This window comes from Barbus barbus, assembly GCF_936440315.1.
Source record: "Barbus barbus genome assembly, chromosome: 10".
Taxonomy (NCBI): Eukaryota; Metazoa; Chordata; class Actinopteri; order Cypriniformes; family Cyprinidae; genus Barbus; species Barbus barbus.
The window spans coordinates 19999700-20016347 of record NC_136738.1 but is presented as its reverse complement, the minus strand read 5'-3'; the positions used below and the strand labels follow the sequence as shown (position 1 = coordinate 20016347).

The following is a 16648-nucleotide window of genomic DNA, read 5'->3' as shown; positions in this document are numbered from 1 at the left end:
ATCTTGTCTGTCGGAATGAAATATCTGGTCTGGAAATACGCGCGTGTGTTCGCGTTGGGATTTAGTTCGCTCGGCCACCGTACTGCAAACACGTGTGAAGCTTGCGCTGTTCCTGTGTTGTAAGTTACTGCTTAAATACACACTGTAAAGGCATCGTTCATTGGTTAGGTAAGTGTAAGACTGGTTGAAACGTAAGTTATGTTTGTATTAAGTATGTTTTGCGACCGTTAGCAGAACCGGTTAGCATCATGTTTGAATGCGCGTTATAACGTTGAATGTTTGCGCGTTCCCTTGTCATTTTGTTACGAAGGATCTGTTTATCATGAGTGACAGCGAGGATGATGTGCCCCAGCTCTCCGCCGCGACGCTCGCAGCGCTGCAAGAGTTTTACGCCGAGAGTGGAAGGACGGGACTGGAACAAAACTCCAAGACCGACAAGTTCTGCGTTGGTGCTGTAGAGGAAGACTGGGTACAGTACACGATTTAGAAGTGTCTTGCGTGGTGATTTGTTGATTGTTATACACAAGTTGGCTATATAGCTGAGATCAGTAACCAGCTCATGTGTTTGTGTGATCAGGGTATGAGTCAGTTCTGGTACAGTGAAGACACGGCTATACGGTTAGCAGAGGAAGTCATGCAGCAGGCTGGAGAACATGGGAGGTTGGTCACAAGCGCCTTTGGCCAGATTTTACATTGTGCAGTTGTTTTGGCGTGTGTAGAACAGAAGGTCAGTAGTGATGGGTGTTCACTACCGTTGAGTCGTTTAATGGCCTTTACCGCAGGTTACCTCAACACACCAGTAGGAGGCGACAACTGAGTGTTTTTTATTGTGCTGTGAGCATAAACATTCACTCAACCAATTCATTAAAAGTGGGGTATGTCATTTTTCAAAAACGCTTTAGAAAACGGAGTCGGGGGGCCGAGTACCAAAACAAATTTGTAGCCAATCAGCAGTAAGGGGCGTGTCTACTCATGAAGGAGAGCTAAGCCCAGTGACAGAAAGAGACGGCGGATAAAAAGCAAAAGTGGAAAATGTCTGCGGAACGATAAGGCAAAAAGTAGGACCCGTATAAATATCGGCTCAGCTTTCCATTGCTGGAGAGAACTCAAGGAGCCTGCGGTTGGATGCCGAGGTTGCTTTGGTTCCTCTCTATAGGTGAGTAACATCATGTCTACACCGGATGCAACGCAACAGCTAAAGTCTGTACACTGGACGCGATAAACGACCATTGAAAATCATTTGAAATTTGTGTCAGTACGTCATAAATAGAACGCGGCAGCAGTTCTCTGTCGGGGATTTGTCGCGCCGCACCTCACCTCAACCAGTGTAGACACGGGGTGCGTCTCAATCAGCTCCCGAGCTCGTGAATCACTTGAATTCGTGTCCACAAATTCGGTCACTGGTAAGTTCCCTGACTCACTGCACGGTGGGACAGTGATCACTCGAATTTCAATGACATGAAACGTACAGCGTCAACGGACAGCATTGTAGAAAGTCCGTTTGAATTAATAAACAACAGACAGGACTGATCTTTTTGACATTATTTTTTATTCTCTTTAAACGCATCGTTTTGCTTTGTTTCACAGAACTAATCGTTGCCTGGGTTGCATAGATTACGTATGTGTGGGGCGGAGCTATCAAAATGGGGCCGAAACACTTTTGGGGTAGGGGCGTGTTTGTTTTGGTGATTTCAAATATCAACATTGGCTTCCAGAAATCGCTTACTCCACCTTTAACACTTACATGTAATTGATCTATCCTGTTGAGTGGGTAAATACTATTCATTTCTTTCTTTTTGGGGGAAAAGAAAAGAAAAACTGACCACAGTAGAAATTACTGCTCCATTATGTTTCCCCTCTCACTCAAATATATTTTTTTTTCCTGGCTTGTGGAATAGCTATTAGCTTGTATAAACATTGTGAAATTTGCCAGCTTGACCTCCCCTTTCTACAGGAGTCACAAGTGTTTTTTTTTTTTTTTTTTTTGGATTCAAAACACCAAATTTAGCCAAAGAGTGACTAGTTGTGCATCACTGAGTGTGCTGTAAATTGGTTAACTAAATGCCAAAACATTTAACATTTTTAAATGTACTTTATATACAAACATTACCACTTAAAAGTTTGAGTTTTTATGATTTTAAAAGATGTCTTCTGCTCGCCAGTGAAATGTTTTGACAGTTTGAAATGGCTGTTTTCTATTTGTATATAATTTACAAATTTTAGTTGATTCCTGTGATGGCAAGGCTGAATTTTCAGCAGTCATTATTCCAGTCTTTAGTGTCACATGATCCCTCAGAAATCATTCTAATATGCCGATTTGGTGCTTAGGAAACATTTATTATCAATGTTATTATTCAAAAGAAAGGCATTTATTTGAAATGGTAAAGACTCTTAAGTCGTTACAAAAGATTTCTCACTTTTTATCCGTTTAATATATCCTTTCTGAATAATTTTTCATTCTTAAAAAAAAAAAATCGTACTTTTTTTGAAAAAAAAATCTTACTGACCCCAATATATATTACTGCTCTGTTGTGTCCCCTCTGACTCCAATGTTTTTGTTTTCTTGGTTTGTAGGATAGCTTGTATAAGTGCACCAAGTGTGTATCAGAAGCTGAAGCAGTTGGAATCCACGAGGTCAGACAGTGTGTCTGCTGTTTTGCTGGAGTTTGACCGACGTTTTGCCGCGTATGGAGATGAGTTTGTCTTGTATGATTACAACAACCCTCTGTGCCTGCCTGAGGATCTGCTTCCTCAGAGCTTTGACATTGTCATCGCAGACCCTCCATATCTGTCTGAAGAGTGTCTCAGCAAGGTGGCGCTCACCATTAAACACCTCACTAAGGGCAAAATCCTGCTCTGCACAGGCAAGTGGAAATGAATATATGATATATATATATAATGTTACATATTTTTGAGAAGAACTCTTGTTTTATGTCTTGTTCATGTTCACCTTTGGCTTATTCTTATAGGAGCTATTATGGAGGAGCTTGCTGGGAAAATTATGGATTTGAAGATGTGCAGTTTTTTACCAAAACACAATCACAATCTGGCCAATGAGTTCCGCTGCTATGTTAACTATGAATCAAGCCTTCTCTCGTGAAAAAGGCTTTTACGCTGACAACATCTGAATGTTGTTTTTTTCCTATCAAACATCAGATGATTATTTGGAACAATAAATCCTCTCACTCCAGGAGGTCCATAGCAGGATCCAGATATTACAGCGGAGGATTTGGCCCTTCATCAGAGATCTGCGATCAGTCTTTGATTATACTTTGGCTTCTGGCATAAAATTGAAGCAAACAATCTCAGACAGTTTAACTTTGTTTCAATGCATAAAATGGTCTTGAAGTGAATGTTTGAAGTGCATTTGTATATAATATACTATACACTAGACTTGTGCGATATCAGTGTTCTTGTAATTTTAATAAAGTAATCATAGGAGGACTGACCCAAAGTCACGTGAAATATGTCGTCTTGTAAATGATATCCTTGTTTGCCTTTAACAGAAGCATTTCTAGTGATTTTCTTGAATACATCTGGACGGTATTTGGTTATCTAACACCATGGTGCTGACTGGCTTTCTCAAAGTACTTTGGATTAGAAAATGTTTGTATTTTGGCACAGAAAGTTTTCCTTTTGCTTGGCACTGCAGACTAGAATCTGCAGCTGCAAGACCAAGTTCTGTCTCAAGTTCTTCCTTTCACCAACTGAAAGAAAACATTAAGGAAATAAAACTGACACACACACACAAAAAAAAAAGTTTAAAATGGATCAGTTAAGTCCATTCTGTCTGAAGGTGCTGGAATTTTTAGACAATGCTCTTTTCACGCTTGGCTTGCCCTTTTGTGTTTTTCTGTCTTTTTCCAACAGTGGCACACAAGTACAGCCCACGGCGATGGACACGTAGCTCTCCGTGTAGGAATGCCGGCCCCCGACGCACGAGCCAGTCCGGCGCAGGATGACGGTCGGCATGAACACTGGAGTGCTGCGGAAGCGCTCACTTTCCTCCCCTTTCGGTCCGCTCAGGCATCCCTTACACAAACAGTACGCCTCCGGGAGATATCGAGGGTACCTCGCTGGATCATGGGAGATTCTTGGATGAACAATAATGAAAAATGTTATTTTTCTTGCAGACAAAAAGGCGAGGAATCAAATCTCACAGGATTGGAGTCGGGAACACAATCGAACAGGCTCTTCTTTAGAACTGAATCATTTTCATGACCGAAACTAAATCGATTCCCGAGTGAATGATTCTTGCGGTGCATCAAAACACGTGTGAATCAGGCGTTACGGTTATTGAATTAATCTGATTTACCGATTATTACTTAAAGTTATTACTTTAGCCATCTTTGACTCGAAATAACAACAATTGTGGTTGTCGATATATATTAAAGTATTCAGATTGTTTTGTAGTTTTCATATTACGTTATTGATTTAACTCACACACGAGTAGCCTATATTTTATTTATATATATTTTGTTCATTTTATGAAGTGATTTTATAAAAAGAATTAACGAATGAACTGTTAAAATTTTTGTTTGTATTTTTACGGTCCAATTGCTGCACTGCATCCATACCGCCTTCAAGTCCAAAAAATATTTCTAAATATTACTTCCTCATAAGCACTAAATGGTTAAACTACTTAGTATTCCCATCCTAGTCTTCTCAGTTTGGGGGTCCTACCTGTACGCCCAGGGCGAGAGGCTGAGGAAGTTGACAGGGGTCCGTGGTTTGTCTCGCGCTAGGCGAGACGCTGATTGACAGGTCAGATTGTGTCGCTCTGGTGGCGCGAGCTGCAGGGTGTGATGAAACGCGCTGAGAACCCCGACCGAAAGTCTCCCGAACATCTGTTCCAAAATCTCCTCCGGTAAGTCCAGACAGGAGCGAGTCCTCGGTGCTCTCCTGGTCACCTTCAGTCCCCGTTCACCCGGCGCGCTGCCGCAACACCACAGCAACACCAACACAAGCATCGACGCAAACCGACCGCGCATTTCAGATTACACCGTGTCTAAACGCGCTTTACTGTCAGGAAGGGATCGCTGAAAAGATAAAGTAAATCCCTGGAGAGCTCTTAAACCGACCTACAGAAAAAACATCAGTTGCTGTGTAAAGCTGCTCATCCGTCCGTCCCGTAAATGCGCTCAGGATACTTGACTCCAGATATTGGGCGGACTGTTTGATACTGAATAATGATCATGCTCTGCTGCCTTGAGCTGATGTGAAAAATTCACTTTATGGTTTTTTTTTTCCTGGAATGTTTCTGTATTCCTTTTAGATATTTAAGAAATTGAATCATTAGATGCCAAAGAAAAGTCTATATTGTACTTTAATATTTTACACTTACATCTTTACCATCATTGTATGCAGATAGTTCAAGTTGATGTCTTTACAATGCACAAAATGAGTTAAATAATTTGGAATAAACTGTATTATCTCTAAATGTATTATGTATTATTACAAAATATAGTAAAGCATAATGAAATGAGATATAAGATACCTGGAAAAGAATAAGTATTTTAGGACTATTAAAAATACAGTACTACAAAAATAAATTTCTTGACATATATCAGATATTCCACTGAACTGATATCCATTGCACATATCACTCAGGCAGCAAGTCATCTCCCAGCTCTTCATCAGCAAACTCATCTTCCTCAGTGTGTTTTCTTGCTGCAGTTTTCGGTCTCTGCATTTGAGGCCCCAAAGGATCAACATACGACGCATCTAAAATGATGAATACAATAGAAGCAATGCATTTTAATAAGCACAGACCAGGCCAGACGCTTTCTTTCCTTCACATGAAAGAGAAAACTATTAAAGCTATTAAATAAACCAGCCAGAAAAAAAGGTAACATGATTATGGAAATGATCATTTATCATCATACATTTAACACTTAACAGTGGGTTTTATCCAAGCAACTTGCACTCAAAGTGGACAATTAATCAGTTCACACATTCCCTGAGGATTGATTCTTGGTATTGCCAGTGGCATGCCCTACTGTTTGAGTACTGAAAAATTAAGTATTCTACCACAATTTTATTTTTACTAGATTGTTTATCAGTCACAAATGATGACATGTTCTTTCTCACCTATTTCCTGCTGAGTGCTGGCCTCATACGGCTCATTGGACCCTGGAAGAGTTTTCAGTTTAACGCTAAGCCTCTCACCCTTGGCGCTGGTGCCATGGTTGCTCTGTCCACTGTCTGAGAAAACACATCCAAAAGAGCCAGCGTTGGACTTCAAAACATTTCTGGAGTGAGAGTTATTTTACAGCAGTCAGATTCTTTTGAACAAAAGAAAAGAAAAAAAAAAAAAAAAAAAAAAGGCATTTGCATTTGACTTGCCACCATCATCAATGTAAGCCATGCTTAAACGCTACGACAAAACAAATGTTAGAGAATGCTGATAAACAAAAAAGCATGACAAACAACAGCTCCAGCTTGCACTTGAAGCAACGCCTATGTGACATTAGAATCCTAAATAAAGTGAGTTCACTCTGCAACCATATGACTTGCATTATGGAAAGCATTTGTGCTGCATAAAGACAACGGCACACAGCTGCATTTCACATCTCGGCTGTTACGACAGGAACTGAGTGCTGAGGGGCAGATGTGAAACCGGAGTTTCGCAGGTAAATATATTTAACCATCCCAACGACAAAACACAAAGGCATTAAAATGAAAAACTTATTGCTGACATACAGTAGTTTTTCCTATCATGTACACCTGACTGAGGAATCAAGCCAGAATCCAAATAAATATCACATATAAAACAAAAAGCTAAATAAACACTGCCTCTGAATATTTCTATTGTTCGTATTCATAAAACATCTTTAATGTTATATCAGTTTATGCATCCAAATGGCCAAGTAACAGTAATGAGAGTACAGCGAGATCAAGCGATCTGATACTGGGACACTGTTGTTCAGGAGTGTACTTGTGAAATATTTCACTGGTTTATTTGCACTCAGTGCTTTGCAAACCGAAAGAAGGTTCTGGAAACACTCTGTCAAACAGTGAGAGCGGGATATTCCCTGGAAACAGTGGTTTTGGCAGATAGGGCTTTCACAGCACATGTTTGCTCTCTATTGTGCTGTGATTGAATTCATGTCCTTGGACGCTGTCTTATTACAGGGAACTACAGGCATTAAAAACAACATTCTGACATATGGACTGGGTTTGAAGTTTTCCATGAAGCTTGCAGCTATGATTTTTTTGTGTTTAATCACCTAGAGGATTGATCAGTACATACCTCTGCCCTGCTCCAGCACAGGACTATACTTAGCTTCTGAGCGAAAAACTGCAGAGAAAATAAAAGGAAAGAGAAGAAGACAGAACTCTGTAGAGACAGTGGAAAGGCTAGACTGAGAGCTGAGGCCTACAAATTAGGTTGCGCTGTACAACAACGAAAATTATTTGTGAATAGAATGGCAAACTTAGTATTATGTGTTGAGTTTAGTTATGACTGCCGGGCAGAATGTGAGGAATGAATGGCATCCGTAACAAAGCTGACTAACGGGTGCAGTAGCAGCAGTTTATTCTTGAGCAGAATGCAATGGCATGCTTGTTTTATAGGTGTACAGGAGGAGTGTGTGAGCTCTTCTTCTAATGTATTTCTGTAGTGTGTGTAATCATACCACTGGCTCTCAGAGGAGGGGTATTGATGGGGCTTGCGCTGCTCCCTTTCAGGTGCACAGCCATGAACAGATTAATAAGAGATAAACAATAACAAAGAGAATAACAGATTACTAACAAAATTATGAAGATGAAGCTTATAACATAAAGTGAAAGAGAATGCAGATTAGGAAAAGAAAATAAATGCTTTCTGGGAAGGAGAAATTCAGGTCTGTCCCATTATTCTCCCAATATGGGAGATTTCATAATTGTAATTATATGCTGTGTCTGAATGGCTGTACAAAAATTATACTACTCTTGAGAAGTTTGAGGTCAGAATGTTTTTTTATTCAGCAATGATTCATTAAATTTATCAAAAGTGACAATATAGTTTATAATTTTACAAAACACTTAAATGCGGTTTTATTAAACTTTCTATTCATCAAAGAATCCTGGAAAAATGTATCACGTTTTTCCTCAAAAATATTAAGCAGCACAACTGTTTTTGACATACGTAAATCAGAAAATATTCAAAATAAAACCGTTTTTACTGTTTTAATTTTGATTAAATAAAATATATGAATGCAGCCTTGGTGAACTTAAAGAGACTTCTTTCAAAAAACATAAAAAATTCTTACTGACCCCAAACTTCTAAATGGATGAATGCCCTTTACTTTTCTTATTTTCCACAGTGACAAGAATTATGACTACATTAAATTTATGAAGAAGCCAAATCAAATCCATTATAAAACCAACCACTTTCATATTCAAGTAGATTCCTCTTATTTCTGCTCTATTCTACAGAGGCAGGGAATGATCATACCACTGGGCTTCTTGGAGTTTGAGCTGCTTCCTAATGTGTTAGGAGATGTGAAAAGAAAGTGTTGGAAGAAGAGAGCAGTGAGATGCAGAAAGAGGCTGATAACAGTCACTTTGTTTGAAAATGAATGTGCTGCATGACCTTTGAACCCAGCACTGCCTGAAGCTGATAACTGGACATCACCTGACAAGAGATCTACATCTGATGTCCCAGAAGAGAAATCAAGAACGAAAATAATATTTTGAATAAAATAAAATCATAATATTACTACACTATAAATTAAAACAAACCATAAACAAAGGTCTAAAGGGAAGTTGTTGGATTAAAATCTCTAAATCTTGTGATTTCGACTGAGAACAGGTGCCTAAGACACATGCACTCTCTCTTTGAAATATCACATCACAGAGCTAGCAGTCTCCACTAAGCTTGTCCACCTGGATTCACTATATTAGGGGAATTACAGTCATACCCCTGGGTTTCTTAGGGAGAGTGTGTGTAAGGTTTGAAGTATTTCCTGTTTACCAACAGAGGCAGATTACAGATTGAGGTCAATGGAAAATGTAAAGTAGAAGCATGTATTCGGTTAATGACTAGTATTTCATTTTGAAGGTTATCGATGAGGTTAAGTTAAAACTGTCCACTCACCACTGCCAGCGCTGCCTTCCCTGCGACCTCGAGCACTGCTGTCCCTCCCAGATCTCACCCTCTGTGTGTGTCAATAACAGAATGCTGTCAAATATTCTGCAGCTCTCAAATATTTCATATACAGACCAACAAACATGTTCTTTAATAATAAACCATGGGTTTTCTTGGCTAAAGGAACAAGACAAGAAGAAACCCAGGTAATATTTCTCTCTCTCTTGTTCTAAATTCTAAACTTTGAAACTCTCCACACTTGATTATGTGTTTTTGTTCACTCCTCACTTCCACTCAACTATTCGCTTATTTATTTGTATATATTCACCTATTTTTATTTACATTGTAAATATTGTATATAAATAATAAGGACAACTGGAAAAGGAGAAACACAATGTTAATTGTTATTCTGCCATTGAAGAGTTGCGAAATGCTTTTTCATTGTTCCTTTTAACAAAGACAATAAAGATCTATTCTATTCTGAAACAATAGCATATAAACAGCATGAGAGAAATCAGGGTACCTGTTCTCTGATCTCCTTCATTTTTTCAACTTTCTTGAGTTTGGTGGCATAATCCTGCACCTCTTTTAGTCCCATATCTGTGCACAGCCTGACCAGGAAGCGTAGACCTGCCCGACAGAAAGTCATTTTGAGACTCAGAGCCTCTAGAAGGGTACAGACAATTCAAAATAACTGAAAAATAAAAACTGAAAATAACTGCTAAACACATTACATTCAACATTTTCAGGAAATTTTCGATGAATGTCCTTGTAGGTCTCAAGTGCCTTCTGATAATTCCCTGAAAACAAATTAAAAAATATAAATCATGATTTTGAAGGCACTGAGATGACAGCTTATGGTTAAATTTATGATTACGGTCAAGTTCATACCACTTCTTCGATAACAGCTAGCCACCATCAGTTGCCACTTCACCTGTGTCGGTCTGACATTCATGAAAAGTTTTTTTTTTTTTTTTTTATCTCCAAATACATGCAGAATATTCATGATAAATTCATATATTTAGTAACTTACTGAATGAGGGTAGCTCTCTCAAAGTACTGAATAGCTTTTTCACAGAACTGGGTGTCGATGTAATATGCTCCCAACCATTCAATGACACAAATGTTTGAGGGAAAATACCTGTATGACTGAAATAACACATTTATTATTTTAAATGCTACCTCTGCCAATTTGCTTTCTTTCAGTAACTTGAATACCCAAAAATATCCACAAAAATTTTAACTGCACTCGTTTTTTTTGTTTTTTACCTCATAATAGTACTGGAAGGCCTGTGACTTGTCTCCTTCATTATCATAAAGGTCTCCCAGTTTAGCCAGCACCTGGGCATCTGTGGGGGTCACACTGGTGAGCTGCATCAGCCATTCAATGGCCTGATGAGGGTCCTCCAACATCTCATATCTAAAGTCGCTTAAGGAATATGACTCTTACCAAGCAAATGAACTTTAACTTACCATACTTACTGTATCCATTCTATTTCCTGGCAAATGAAATGACGAAAACCATCACAGAGCAGAGTTTTATTCAATCTAAATTTTGATTACTGACATTTTAAGGAAGGATACAGATTAGCCAGCTGGTACATGACCTGAGCACTGTTTCTGAGGATAGCGTGCAGTTTGAGGAAGCAGTCCAGGGCTTCCTCCAGTCTACCCAGCCTCTTATAGGTCAAACCTGCAGGAGGAAACAGAGATTTCTGCTTTAAAACTGCTTACGTTATTAATATATGTGACCCTGGAGCACAAAACCAGTCTTAAGTCGCTGGGGTATATTTGTAGCAATAGCCAAAAATACATTGTATGGGTCAAAGGATAAATTTTTCTTTTATGCCAAAAATCATTAGGATATTAAGTAAAGATCATGTTCCATGAAGATATTTTGTCAATTTTTACCGTAAATATATCAAAACTTAATTTTTGATTAGTAATATGCATTGCTAAGAACTTCATTTGGACAACTTTAAAGGCTATTTTCTCAATATTTAGATATTTTTGCACCTTCAGATTACAGATTTTCAAATAGTTGTATCTCGGCCAAATATAGTCCGATCCTAACAAACCATACATCAATGGAAAGCTTATTTATTCAGCTTTCAGATGATGTATAAAATTGACAATAGAAAAATTTACACTTAAGACTGGTTTTGTGGTCCAGGGTCACATATAGTCTTGGTCTCAGCTGAAACATTTAAAAAGTAGAAAGGTTAAAGTACAAATTTAAGTATATCTCATGTAACGTAACCCTTAGGATGTCAAGTTTGTGATAGCAGACCTAAGTTATAGAGAGCTTCAGTGCAAGATGAGTCATTACGAAGAGCCTCCTTATAAAACTCTGCTGCTTTCTCATAGTCCTCCTTCACAAACTCTGTGTTGCCTTTGTTCACTAGGGCAGCGGGGTTGTAGCGGTCGGCGCTCATGGCCAGCTCAGCATACCGGTCAGCCTGGTCAAAATCCTTTTCCTGGAGAAGACACAGAAATAGGCAAATGGAAGCAACAATACAAGAGCATGTCTGTGAGAACCTTGTTAACACCAGCTCTTTGAGGTCAATGCTTTATAGTAATGTACTCACCAAAAAGTAAAGAAAAGAAAGATTAGTGGCTGCAGCACTTTTTACCCGACTGTCCTTCTTCTCAAACATCTTTAGCGTCTCGACTGCCTGGAAACAAAATTGATTAGGTATATTTATAGTGACTTGATGAAATTGGTAATGTAGATTATTGTTTCACTATCATATAATTGAATAATACCTAGGGTGACCATATGGGCAATTTTTACGGGATGTGTCCTTGCCAGAATTTCTATATTGCCTAAACTATCCAGGTTTTGGCTATTTGCACTGTGCAGGTAGATGCTTTGGAATCGCTCTCACGCCTGCCTTGGTGTCTTTTTTGATCGGTGCGCTGCGACACGCTTCAAGGCAAACGAACGAACAAACACGTGCGCATATTTGCATCGCTTTGATCGTTCTCTGTAGATCTCACCTTCTCACACGCAGTGCCATTATTGGTCGATTATGTACAATACCTGCATGTTATTGGTAAAACTACTTTGGATGATTTAGGCAATATTAAAATCCTGGCCAGGACGTGTCCCGTATGAACGACACATATGGCCACCCTAATAATACCCAAAATACACTTAAGTTACATCACATTACATTTGCTGCTACATGAAATGTGAGAAGCAATTGCAACACAATACAGTATCAGCACACATATACACAAGGCCTACAGCAGAAAGACACACACACACGTTCTCCAACAACACAAACATACCTCAGCCTCAATAGTCATGCAGATGGACAGGCAAGAAAACAAAATAAAATGGACCATTGAATGTGGAAAGTGTTATAAGACAGAAACAATGGTTCCACACAGACATAGAGCAATATGGCTCTTTTCTGTGGTAATATATCAAATGGAACATAATTTGAGTGTGTCTCCAGGGACCCATCTACCTGTCTGAAGTCCCTCTGTCTTAAGTATGTAATAGCTTTACTGATCTCCAAGTCATTTGCAAGCTCCACATATTGTGAACCCTTCACCATGTCCACACACCTGAAAAAGTGCCAAATTAAGCTTTAGGACAAACTCTATGGATGGTTTACTTTAGTCTTAACTCATAATAATGACCTATAATTAATTATTCAAAATAAATAATACATATATATATATATATATATATATATATATATATTGTTAATGGAATGGCATGGACAAGTCTTGTCATTTAACGCCCTCTTGTGGAATACACACACACTACCACTTAAAAGTTTAGGGTAAGTAATTTATTTTTAATGTTTTGGAAATAAGTCTCTTCTGCTCACTAAGACTACATTTTAAACAAAAATATAATAAAAAAGTAATATTTAAAAATATTATTACAATGTAAAATAACTTTTCTATTTTAAATATTTAAAAAATGTAATTTATTATTATTTAAAATGGAAAATCTGAATATTCAGCAGCCATTACTCCAGTCTTCAGTCGTACAGCATTTCTTCAGAAATAATTTCAAATATGCTAATTTGCTGCTCAAGAAACATTTAATATTGTTGTCAGTGTTAAAATCAGTTTCTGCAGCACAATTCTCTGATGAAAAATTCAAAAGAACAACATTTTAACAGAAATATTTTGTAGCATTTTGTCTTTTCTGACCAATTTAATGCATCCTTGCTGAATAAAAAACTTTTTTTTTGTTGAATATATATACTGACCCCAAACTTATGAAAAGTAGTATAAATAACTCACCAGTCAAACCCAGCTGCAAATGACGACTCAATGGCTGGAGCAATAAGCTTGGCTGAAGTCATAATGTATTTTTCTGCTAGTGCTTTCCTAGAAAGAAAAGCAAAACAAACATACTAAAAAAAATTCTGAGAATAATAAACGCGAAGCTTAAGAATTATAGATCCAACAGAATGTTCAATGGATTATAATACCTCTCCCTTTCCATTTGGTGAAGCTTATCATTCTTTATAGCCTCAATCACCATGTTTCCATGAGGGTCATCCTAAAATAAAAAAAAGGAAGAAGACATAATTCAGTTCAAATATATGTAAAACAATAATTTAAATTATGCACTCACATTAGGAGGGATATACTTGTCATCATCATCAATACCGAGGGGCACACAAATGAGTTTCTGAAAAGCTTTCTTCATCCTCTCCCGGTCTCCGATGGCATAGTAACACAGGATGAGGTTGAAGCCAGTCTTAATGTTGGGGCTTTCGCTCATGATGTACTCGAAGGATGTGATGGCATCTGAGTACTGGCCCATATGTATGAACACAACTCCAATGTTCTGCATAATCTTGATCCTATACAATATGAGAACTTTACGTGTTGAAAAATCACATCAAATTACCCAAGACCCGCATAAACAATTATGCAGTTCACACAACACGACACGTGCATCTACAAGTACTGACCTCATTGCATTGTGGGCATTTGAGATCTGATCCAAAGCCATCCGGTAAAATTTGATTGCCTTTGTGTAGTTCTTTTGCTTGAAATAGATATTTGCCATGTTCACTTTCAGTCGTCCTATAGTAGGGTAAGCAGTTACACAAAACCTGATATTAGAAACACACTTATATCAAAGAGGAGTGAATCTGAGATATTTTAAAACACATCTGAAATTCGCTCACCGGCATTATTGAACATCTTGTTCTTCACAATGACTTGGTAAGTGTTCAAGGCCTCAGTGTACATATCATTATTGGCATATTGGTTTGCTAAATTAAACAGCACCTGAACAAAGCATGAAAGAGTCATGTGAATTTTCAGTTTTCAGTCAAGACATGTATTTACATGGAGCGATGCACTCACAGAGTAGGTCAGATCCAGATTGATGTGGTCTGCAGTGCCTGTTTGTTCTCTCTGTCTCACCAAAGCCCTCTCCTTCCTGCCAGCCTCCTTGGCTTTCTCTAAAGACTGTTGAAAAAAATCTACTTCAGGTATCCAAATGACAATTCTTTAAAATCACTTATAGCAGCTATAAAGCTATACCTACCAGCTGAAGATCCCCACGAGCATGAGCAAGACAGCTCTCCTCTATCAAATCATTCACTTTCTTTTCGAGGATCTTTATCTTCTCCTCTGGACTGAACAAGAAAGTAATTAGACCAAAAAGCTGTCCATCTCCAAGTAAAACTAAAGACGTAAAGTGGGATCTAGTAATCAAAAAGTAGTTGTCAATGGCTTCTCAAGCACTATGAAACCAGAGGTATGCATACGTGTCTTCATTCTTTGTCTCTAATGGAGGGGCAGGTCCTTTTGATTGCCCCAGGGGATCAAACACTGAGCCTGGAAATTCAAACAATTAAAATGCAGTAAATTGTCACATTTTTCACCAATTCATGAGTTAAAATGTATGAATCAAATATCATTACGAGACAGTTAATATATATTTCAAGTAAAATGTGGCCGAACAGCACATGTGCAAGTGGGTTTCACGTGTGAAAGCACCTCTGGCTATAGATGAAGAATATCCTGCTGCTCTCACTGCAGTCATGGGACGAGCCGCACCGTCCTGTACAACACACAAAAACATAGAAGATTAATAAAATTTCACTGCATATGACAAAGAACAAATAAACCAGAGATTTGTCCCACCTGAACAGCTCCAGTCATAGGTCTTCCCATAGCAGTGCCAACATGCATCCGAGACTAGATATTAACATCAGAAATATAAAGATAAAAAAGGAAAACAAATAGCATCATTTATAGCTTCACATTCCCTCATTAAAACATGAAATGAATCCAATACAGTCAACAAGAAACGTGCTTGTTATGTTTGACCATCCTGATTCTGACTGTATAATCTCTCACCTCTTGGAGACCTTCACCTTTCCTGCCCTGAGAGCTGTCTTCCTGATTATAAGACATTGTACATTCTAACATGCTGCTATCATTCTAACGTAAGCTATTGAATTTTCAGTCAGAAATGTAGTAGTGTAAATCCATATGCTTTACTTACCCCATAAGCTGTTCCAATTGGCCGTCCTCCAATAGCAGTGCCAGGATATTTTGCAGTCATCTAAAATATTGAATAAATCAATTTAGTGTCTATTATTACGGGTGTGCTTGACATTCTAGATTAATCAGCAGATGCAATACAACTTACTGGTGGTCTTCTGCCATGACTAGTCCTGACTGCCTGCTGAAAGCCTACATCATTGTGAAGGTCCTGCAGGGACAGGAAAACCATGATGCATAAAAACAAATTATGAAATTCAATAAATGCATGTCTAAGGTGCAAGTATTTGTGTACCTCTGAGTCAAAAGTAGGATTGTAATCATTGTAGCCAGTATACAAATCATGCTCCTCTTCCTCTGGGACAAGATGCACGTTCTCCATCTGAAATAACAAAACAGAACCAAAATTCATGAAAATGTTTTGACGTTAATACTACATTTGTCTAATAAAAAGGCTAATTATAAATACTAAGAATAGAAGGCGAATGCCTTTTTCAGGCAACAATGGAGACTTACGTTATCCAAACTAACGTAAGACAGTGAGAACATTTATAAAAGACAGAAAAGAATCAACTCTTACAACTTCTAGGCATTATTTTGAATAAATATGCGACTTACTCTATAAAAACCATTCCCTGAAAACACAAGTTCGTTTACATGGCTAATTCACGACCACACCACATATCTCGTATACAATGTAACTAACGTTACCAACATCTGAGGTTTGTGAATGTTGATAGTTTTACTTACCTGGTTAATATAGTAGTTTGCCTACTGACAAAAAACTGCAAATTAATAGCTGTATTACATTGAAATTTCCAGAAAAAACGTGTATGTAACGTTAGCCCATCAGCAGCTAACTACACTCGTCAACACGTCGGTTGCTAGGATACAGAGACGTAATGCCATAGGCTACACACACTAGCCACTTTACTGTTTCGCTATTAGTTGCTGCATTGATAATATTTGTGTCTATGTTTTTTTGTTTTGTTTGTTTTTTACATTACATATCTTAATGTACGTATGAACGCCTTCTGCGCTGCAATCCAAAGAATTGTCTTTCTGTAAACGTCCTGGTGT

General features: G+C 38.1%; 3 protein-coding genes across 6 annotated transcripts; 1 reads left to right on the top strand and 2 right to left on the bottom strand.

The window, feature by feature from the left end:
* Positions 1–7: 7 nt before the first annotated feature.
* On the top strand, positions 8–3749 carry eef1akmt1 (EEF1A lysine methyltransferase 1). The gene is made up of 5 exons (XM_079427408.1): positions 8–168; positions 311–469; positions 578–660; positions 2575–2864; positions 2970–3749. Exons 2-5 carry the CDS (start codon positions 323–325, stop codon positions 3098–3100), a joined length of 651 nt encoding a protein of 216 aa, XP_079283534.1. The 5' UTR covers positions 8–168; positions 311–322; the 3' UTR covers positions 3101–3749.
* Positions 3327–5184, bottom strand: LOC306876325 (interleukin-17D-like). Its single transcript, XM_079427409.1, has 2 exons — positions 4684–5184; positions 3327–4093 (listed from the first exon to the last, which is right to left on the bottom strand). The coding sequence occupies exons 1-2, from the start codon at positions 4989–4991 to the stop codon at positions 3772–3774; spliced, it is 630 nt and encodes a 209-aa protein (XP_079283535.1). The 5' UTR covers positions 4992–5184; the 3' UTR covers positions 3327–3771.
* Positions 5185–5301: 117 nt separating this feature from the next.
* LOC306875934 (intraflagellar transport protein 88 homolog) lies at positions 5302–16648 on the bottom strand. Of its 4 annotated transcripts, XM_079426754.1 has the most exons (28): positions 16319–16442; positions 15864–15950; positions 15717–15779; positions 15570–15629; positions 15206–15259; positions 15059–15122; positions 14827–14896; positions 14604–14694; positions 14420–14524; positions 14239–14341; positions 14020–14134; positions 13677–13908; positions 13531–13601; positions 13340–13426; positions 12547–12646; positions 11659–11745; positions 11361–11547; positions 10655–10763; positions 10340–10490; positions 10104–10219; positions 9962–10014; positions 9805–9870; positions 9594–9700; positions 9080–9140; positions 7638–7682; positions 7253–7300; positions 6091–6204; positions 5308–5724 (listed from the first exon to the last, which is right to left on the bottom strand). In XM_079426754.1, the coding sequence occupies exons 2-28, from the start codon at positions 15948–15950 to the stop codon at positions 5603–5605; spliced, it is 2568 nt and encodes an 855-aa protein (XP_079282880.1). In that variant the 5' UTR covers positions 16319–16442; the 3' UTR covers positions 5308–5602. The 4 variants fall into 4 exon arrangements, with proteins under 4 accessions (XP_079282882.1, XP_079282883.1, XP_079282880.1 ...); XM_079426756.1 differs by lacking the exons at positions 7253–7300; positions 7638–7682 and adding an exon at positions 15422–15463 and having other exon boundaries at positions 5302–5724; positions 16319–16628; XM_079426755.1 differs by lacking the exon at positions 7253–7300 and having other exon boundaries at positions 16319–16629.

Coding starts and splice junctions, on each gene's coding strand:
- LOC306875934 (XM_079426754.1), bottom strand. CDS start 15,950: ATGGAGAACGTGCATCTTGTCCCAGAGGAAGAGGAGCATGATTTGTAT. Junction 9,871..9,961: donor TAGCTGTTATCGAAGAAGTG/GTATGAACTTGA, acceptor ATTTGTTTTCAG/GGAATTATCAGAAGGCACTT. Junction 7,301..7,637: donor CCCTCCTCTGAGAGCCAGTG/GTATGATTACAC, acceptor TTTTCTCTGCAG/TTTTTCGCTCAGAAGCTAAG.
- LOC306876325 (XM_079427409.1), bottom strand. CDS start 4,991: ATGCGCGGTCGGTTTGCGTCGATGCTTGTGTTGGTGTTGCTGTGGTGT. Junction 4,094..4,683: donor CTCTCGCCCTGGGCGTACAG/GTAGGACCCCCA, acceptor TGTTCATCCAAG/AATCTCCCATGATCCAGCGA.
- eef1akmt1 (XM_079427408.1), top strand. CDS start 323: ATGAGTGACAGCGAGGATGATGTGCCCCAGCTCTCCGCCGCGACGCTC. Junction 470..577: donor GTGCTGTAGAGGAAGACTGG/GTACAGTACACG, acceptor TTGTGTGATCAG/GGTATGAGTCAGTTCTGGTA. Junction 661..2,574: donor CAGGCTGGAGAACATGGGAG/GTTGGTCACAAG, acceptor CTTGGTTTGTAG/GATAGCTTGTATAAGTGCAC.